Raw genomic sequence first — 7,871 nt, forward strand, 5'->3', positions numbered from 1 at the left:
AACACGATTTAGCATCCAGTATAAGTTTTTGTTGGCTCGCACACTGACGCTGAGATAACCAATTAATTAATTAACCATGCATAAAACCCTTTTTTTTTCTTTTTTTTTTTTCTTTTTGCTGGTGTTACAGTTAAATTAAACTTCCAAGGCAGCTCTAGAATTACTAGTTAATTGAGTTACAAATTAAGCCAGGATAAATTCGTCTTCACAAATGCTTAAATTGTTTGCAAATGGAAATGGTATTTTTTTTCCAATTTTTGGTGGGGGGTGGTGGGCCAAAGCTGTTGTAATTATGTAAAGTACGCACCCCAACTATTAAAAGTCCAAAAACCCACTAGGGTTATTTTTATTTCATCATTGACCCCTTCCGGTTAAAACAGGATGTGTTCAATACTTTTTATCAAGTACGAAGGGTCCAAATAATTTACTTTGGGTCTCTCCCAAAATAAAAAGTCGATAATAAAACAAAATTAAACAAGCATCCAGAGTCACCTACAGCTTCCAAGTTGCTGCAGCGAGTGATCCAAACGCAAGCATCCAGATCGTTTTCTTTTGGTAATGCGAGCTAGTTTTGTCCACATATTTTGGGTTTGTTATTATTGCCTAATTCAATCAAGGCATATTGTCAAAATATAATTTGTTCCAATGGATATAGAGGGAAATTGTGAAAATGACAAGATAATTTATTGGGGGTGTCACGGGGTCATATGATATGTATATATCAGACAAAATCTTACATGTTTTGATATCTTCATGTAAATTTCAATACCACCGTCACATTGTTGAGAGTATTTATCCTATATTGAATAATTAAGTGAGTTAGTATGATTTTATAAGGAGTTGGGCCATTCCCCCGTTGCCAATTAATTTTGAAATGAAACCTCAACTTCCTTCACACGTTGATTTGCTTGGTTTGTAGATATATCTTGATGACTTTTCTGAACCTCATGTCTTTTTTGTTTTTTTAACAATCAGCTGGATTTCTGTTTCTTGTAAGCGTACATTTCAGGACGTTTGCTTGTTGTTGGGTTCAATGATTTTGCACTCTCTTGCAAAATCAAAGATACCATCCAAGGCAAAAATAATCACTACACCCCGACAAGAAATCTAAATATTGCTTTTATATAATCGGTTGGTTTTACTTTTCCGTCGGTGCGGTAATGACATACATGACAATTACCCAAAAAATAGAATAAAAAGAAAAAGAAGAAGAAGAAATTTTAAGAAATAAACCCCTGCGTTTTTTTATTGACATAGGAGAAAAGAAAGGCATCCAGTATCTGAATTGTGTCAAAGAGAATATTTTAATTCCAATTCTTCATCTTTCTTATCATAATTATATTTTTCTCCTAAAATCATAGATTTAATCAGCATCCCATCAAGAGACTCAGGACTCAGAAAGTTCACAGCCGTACACGTGGGAGGCAAGAGCCGCGCGAATCACGGTTTCGGCTTAGTCACTTTGCTTCAGCATATTCATCGTATCCTTGGGTTTAGTGATCTCCTTAAGCGACGCCCGCACCCTATTAAAATACACCCTAAATCCACCCTATTAAAATACACCACCTGTCCAACCCTCTTTCATCAATGATTCAAATGCTTGTCTTTTTTTCTTTTTTTTTCCTAGAACCCAAATGGAAAGAAAATAACTATAAGAAATTTCTCCACATTTTAGGGTTTTTGCACTTCAACTCTAATGAGTCTAATATGAAGAACAGAAATTGTGTATAGAGATAGATTGGAGCAAATTTTGAGGTATTTCGGGCAAAGGAACTTGTGTCCGATAAAGGCGGAATGAAAAATCCCCATTTCAATATTATGAGTATGGAGACAAAGATGGAGGAAAAAAACTAATGAGTATGGAAATGAAAACGGCTGATTCGACCTGATTTACTGTATTGCCATCCGTGCTAAAAATGCCAACTTTGCCAGTGTATGAGATGAGAGAAACTCAGATTCACAAGTTTTTCTCGTGCGAGGAAGTTATACACAGCAGATATATATCTGACAATCTGTTGAATGCAGCAGTCTCTTTGGTATTTGCTATGCGGATTAAGTGGTTACCTTTAGTTTTGTCTTTTCCTTTGATTATTTTCTTAATTTTATGAAACCTAAACAAGATAAGAACTAAAATATGCCGCTTCGACGGTTCCACACTTCCACATAATGCAGCTGCATTAGCAAACAAAGATAAATACTCTTTACAATACGTCTCTGCCAAGCGAAGTAGTCTACCACGATCAAAGCCGGTGTAATTGAGGGTAGGGTCCACGCAATGCTGTGGTACCGCAACCCAACTGCCCACACACCATCATCAATCACATGGCTAAAGATGGTCTCATCCACCTCATCTGCATCCAATCACACTCACTCTTGGAGTCTTTGAGTCTTTCAAGCTTTGAAGCTTAGGTCTCTTTCTATATATTTAACTCCTAAGACTCCCAACAATAGTGTGTGCGCCTTAGCAGCAGAACTTCTTTTTTCCTTCTCACTGTCTCACTCTCACTTACACTCCTTTAGAGTGGTAGCTCTGCTTAAAATTAAGCAATGTGCTCCCTATGTCTTTCTTCACTTCTCCTAGTCTTGTTGGTCCTCTGTTTCTCTGGTGTGAGCTCAGCTGACACCGTTAACCCCACCATTAAAGGCAAAGGCTACCGTTTGGTCTCCGTTCAAGAGACCTCTGATGGTGGCCTTCTGGGTCATCTCCAACTCATACAGAACTCCAAGGTCTACGGTCCTGATATCCCCCTCTTGCAGCTCTATGTCAAGTAAGTATATGCACTCTGATGGTGATGGGATTCTATGTGGCGCATGTCCATGGTCGTAAATGCACCTCACTCTTTTTACCCATTTGATTCATTTTTGTGTTTTTTACAGGCACGAGACGCAGGACCGTTTGAGGGTCCACATAACCGATGCTCAGAAGCAGAGATGGGAGGTTCCGTACAATCTTTTACCCAGAGAGCAGCCTCCGTCACTGACACAAACCATTGGGAAAACAGGGAAGAACCCAATAACAGTCTCCGAGTACTCTGGCTCTGAGCTGATCTTCACCTACATCTCAGACCCATTTGGGTTTGCAGTGAAGAGAAAGTCAGATGGGCAAGTTCTTTTCAACTCGAGCTCTGATCCTAAAGACCCATATGGTGAATTGGTGTTTAAGGACCAGTACCTCGAGATTTCCACTAGTCTACCCAAAGATGCCTCATTGTATGGCTTGGGAGAGAACTCACAGCCACATGGGATCAAACTCTACCCAAATGATCCATATACTCTGTTCACCACTGATGTCTCAGCCATTAATCTTAACACTGATTTATATGGCTCCCACCCTGTTTATATGGATCTGAGAAATGTGGGTGGTCAGGCTTATGCACACTCTGTTTTGTTGCTCAACAGCAATGGCATGGATGTGTTTTACAGAGGAACTTCTTTGACATACAAGGTCATTGGGGGTGTCTTTGATTTTTACTTCTTTGCCGGGCCTACTCCATTGGGTGTTGTTGATCAGTACACGTCATTCGTAGGCAGACCAGCCCCAATGCCTTACTGGTCTCTGGGTATGTTCTACTTTTTAACCCTAATTCTACTTCCTTTTTAGTTTACTCTGTTATTATTCTTTGTTCGGGCTTGGATTATGTCTGTGTTTGTTAGCTTCCCAACTCCCAAGTCTTTTGTGAATGTTTTTGTTATTTCATCCAAGAAAAAAGAATATAAATGCTGTGGCTTCTGGGGGACCATTATGCTTTTACATACCATAATATTACAATTAGGAATGAGTTAGATCTTTTAGGAATTAAACTATGACCACTTGAGTGTATAGTATGTGAGAAAGTGTTTGACTGGCAGCAACTAGCAAGAACTAGTATGACGCGCGCGTGCTTTTGTATGATTAACATGTCTTGTTTAATTTTTTAATTTAGGTTGGTGGGTTGGCCAGTTTCTTTTAAAGATGTAGTCTTTTTGTGCGTTTCTTTACAAAAATATCGCTGCAGAACTAACTTTTCAGTCCACATTAAAACCATGATCTTACATAAAGTTGGAAGCTCTAATCATCTCACTCACCGTCAAAGATTTCTGCTTTTCAGCCATCTTTACAAGCCTTTACACTTTTTCACTTCTGTAGCGAGCAACTTGTGGACTGTAAGCGATATTGTTGCTTAACCCGTGCAAAATCTTGTGTCCTTCAAAATATAATCTTCTGTGTGTGTGGTGGAAACTGAATATTCCATTTCTAATTTTCTAAACTATATCACAATCTGTAATGTTTGCTAGTGGGGTCTCGCTTTATGGTAATGTTTAGAAGGCCATTCTAGTCAGAATTTGTGTGTATGGGCCTAAGCTCTGCATATCTCACTGCCATGTCTTATGAGGGTGAGACCATCTTTGGTTGTAGGGCATGGTACTCCGTGTTAATGCTGCCCCTCTTACACTGTGGCTCTTTTCATATCGTGGGGAAAAACTATTAAATGAGAGTTTGCAATAGTGGTGCCTTTTACCTGTTTTAGCTCACAAGGCCTTCAATGAGAATGATTTCATTTCCCCGCATCTAAATTGTGGTTTAAAGGCTTGTTGATATGTTCTACTGTTTTGGGGACATTTCTTGCGGTCGGTCAATATGAGGTTTTAAGAGATTGTATGAGTGAATTACTTGGTTAGATGAGAAAATAAATTAGGGTGGTACTAAGTTGGCATTATCAAGTGAGGGTTTCGCCCTGATGTACTGCCATGCCTTGTGAGAGTGACCATCTTGCTTGTGGGGACTTTACTGTCGTCTGTATTATTGCTATTGTCAGGTTGGTGGGAGAAAATTTGGTATTTGTACAAACCTTCTGCCTTTTATAGTACAAGGCATCTAATGTCAATGCTTCCATTGGCTCATATCTCATTTCTGGCTTAGATGCATGTTACTCTGTTCGACTGTTTGGGCATTTATTGAGTTCTGCAGTTTTATTAAGGAACCTCTATTGAGTGACCTGTAAGTTGGCATTGATGCGGTTAAATTAATGGTTATTACTTGCATATGAAAAATTAGAAAAAGAAAGTAAGAAGAAAAAGAAGGATGTATGGTTTGCTTGATCCTTTAGACTTATTAATGTCTCGTTTAAACTGTAGCCTTCTCAGTGAATGCTTATATGTGTGCATGTATGTGTCTATCCATTTATGCTATAATTGTAGACCAAAAATGGTCCATCTGTTTTGTTCATTTCTTTTTCTATGTATGTCCTAATAATTTGTGACCATGCTTTTACCTCATATCATCTTATGATTTGATTGCCAGTCTTTTTTTGTCCTGTCCTGTGCATTGCATGTCCCTTTGACAATTTCTATTGTATAACAGGGGATATGCCTTGTCTCATTTTGTAAAAGACAATATAAGATTACACAGTACTGAATTTCTCTCTCATTTTTATCTCTGCAGGATTCCACCAATGCAGATGGGGTTACCACAACTTATCAGTGGTTGAAGACGTTGTTGAGAACTACAAAAAGGCTCAAATCCCGCTAGATGTAATTTGGAATGATGATGATCACATGGATGGACACAAAGACTTCACCCTCAACCCCAAAAACTACCCTCGGCCAAAGCTTTTGGCATTCCTAGACAAAATACACAGCATAGGCATGAAGTACATTGTCATCATCGATCCTGGAATTGGTGTCAATACCAGTTACGGTGTATACCAAAGAGGTTTAGCTAATGATGTTTTCATCAAATATGAGGGTGAACCCTTCTTGGCGCAAGTTTGGCCAGGGGCTGTAAACTTTCCCGACTTCCTCAACCCGAAAACTGTATCCTGGTGGGGTGATGAGATCCGCCGCTTTCATGAACTTGTCCCTGTTGATGGCTTATGGATTGACATGAACGAGGCTTCAAATTTCTGTTCTGGGAAGTGCAAAATTCCAAAGGGGCAGTGCCCGACTGGTTCTGGACCTGGCTGGGTATGTTGCTTGGATTGCAAAAACATTACAAAGACGAGATGGGATGAACCACCTTACAAGATAAATGCTTCAGGATTGCAGGTCCCCATTGGGTTCAAAACCATAGCCACTAGTGCAACTCATTACAATGGTGTTTTGGAGTACGATGCTCACAGTCTCTATGGGTTTTCCCAATCCATTGCAACTCACAAAGCTCTTCAAGGGCTTGAGGGCAAGCGACCTTTTATATTAACCCGCTCCACGTATGTTGGTTCGGGTAGGTATGCTGCACATTGGACAGGTGATAATAAGGGCACTTGGGAGGATTTGAAGATATCAATCACTACCGTGCTTAACTTTGGAATATTTGGAGTGCCAATGGTTGGTGCAGACATATGTGGGTTCTACCCAGCACCTACTGAAGAGCTTTGCAACCGTTGGATTGAAGTAGGTGCATTCTATCCCTTTTCGAGGGATCATGCAAACTTCTATTCCCCAAGACAAGAGCTTTATCAATGGGAGTCGGTAGCTCAGTCTGCTCGAAATGCTCTAGGGATGAGGTATAAGCTCCTCCCTTACCTTTACACATTGAACTATGAAGCTCATATCAGTGGAGCCCCAATTGCCAGGCCACTCTTCTTCTCATTCCCAACATACACTGAAACCTATGGATTGAGCACTCAATTTTTGCTAGGGAGCAGTGTTATGATTTCACCGGTGCTTGAGCAGGGAAAATCTGAGGTTAAGGCGTTGTTTCCCCCTGGAACCTGGTACAGTTTATTTGATCTGACACAGGTCATTAACTCGAAACAGGGCAAGTATGTTACACTTGATGCGCCTTTGCATGTAGTTAATGTGCATGTGTATCAGAATTCCATTCTACCAATGCAGCAGGGTGGACTGATATCTAAAGCTGCAAGAACAACCCCTTTTAACCTCGTGGTAACCTTCCCAGCAGGGGCAAGCAATGCAACAGCTAAGGGGAACCTGTTCCTTGATGACGATGAGCTTCCAGAAATGAACCTTGGAAGTGGTTACTCCACATATGTTGATTTCTATGCAACTGTAAGTCAAGGAAGTGTGAAAGTATGGTCAGAAGTTCAGGAGGGTAAGTTTGCTTTAGACAAAGGCTGGGTTGTGGAGAAGGTGAGTGTGTTGGGATTGGATGGAGGTGGAGGAACATCTGCTCTTGAGGTTGATGGAAACCCAGTGACAAGTGTTTCAAGCATAGAGTTGAGTACATCGGAACAGAAGTACCTTGAGGAGGCGGAAGATGGAGAGAAGACCAAGAGTGTGATGGTGGACGTTAATGGTTTGTCCCTTCCTGTGGGGAAAAACTTTGCCGTGTCATGGAAAATGGGGATCAAAGCTTGAGAGCTAGATGATGGGTGCCTCCGTTTTTGAGCTAACTAATGTACTTTTTACTTCTGCAGTTGTTCACAGGGAGATAGTTGATGTCTTTAGTGTTTAATTTATTGTCATGGTTCTTGATGATGATGGGGAGATGAGCAGAGGGTATACTCATCCTTCTCCATGTAAACAAGCCAAAATGGTGAGGTTTAGATCTTTATTGTTTGCTTTGAGGCTCTTCCATTGTTGTTTAGGTGTTGTATTGTATGCAATAAGGCAGATTTCAAGTCTTTTAAAATGATAATAGTTTTAAAGGAAAGGGAAGCTTATGTGCCTTTTTCTACTTGGTCTAGAAGCTCTGTTTTCTTTTGGTCACTGCAATGCACCGGTCAAAAGATTTGGATTTGGTTTCAGAAAGGGAGGACACAACCTTCACTAATATTTCGTAAAAAATGTTTTCCAATAAGTCTTTTGTGACTGCAAATTCCTTGGAGGCCGCCAATGTCAAATCAAAACTCGGAATTGTTCAAGTATTATTGGCCAGGTGAAAAGAACCATCATGCATATCACCGCAGATTCTGAAGATTTAACCAAGGCTG

At 40.1% G+C, this 7,871-nt stretch overlaps 1 protein-coding gene across 1 annotated transcript; it reads left to right on the forward strand.

Moving 5' to 3' along the window:
• Positions 1-2,429: 2,429 nt before the first annotated feature.
• XYL1 (alpha-xylosidase 1) lies at positions 2,430-7,615 on the forward strand. Its single transcript, XM_021958725.2, has 3 exons — positions 2,430-2,768; positions 2,878-3,560; positions 5,423-7,615. Exons 1-3 carry the CDS (start codon positions 2,548-2,550, stop codon positions 7,294-7,296), a joined length of 2,778 nt encoding a protein of 925 aa, XP_021814417.1. The 5' UTR covers positions 2,430-2,547; the 3' UTR covers positions 7,297-7,615.
• The last annotated feature ends 256 nt before the right edge of the window (positions 7,616-7,871 follow it).

The sequence above is a fragment of the Prunus avium genome, chromosome 1 (assembly GCF_965620075.1).
Source record: "Prunus avium chromosome 1, drPruAviu1.hap1.1, whole genome shotgun sequence".
In the NCBI taxonomy this organism is placed as follows: domain Eukaryota; kingdom Viridiplantae; phylum Streptophyta; class Magnoliopsida; order Rosales; family Rosaceae; genus Prunus; species Prunus avium.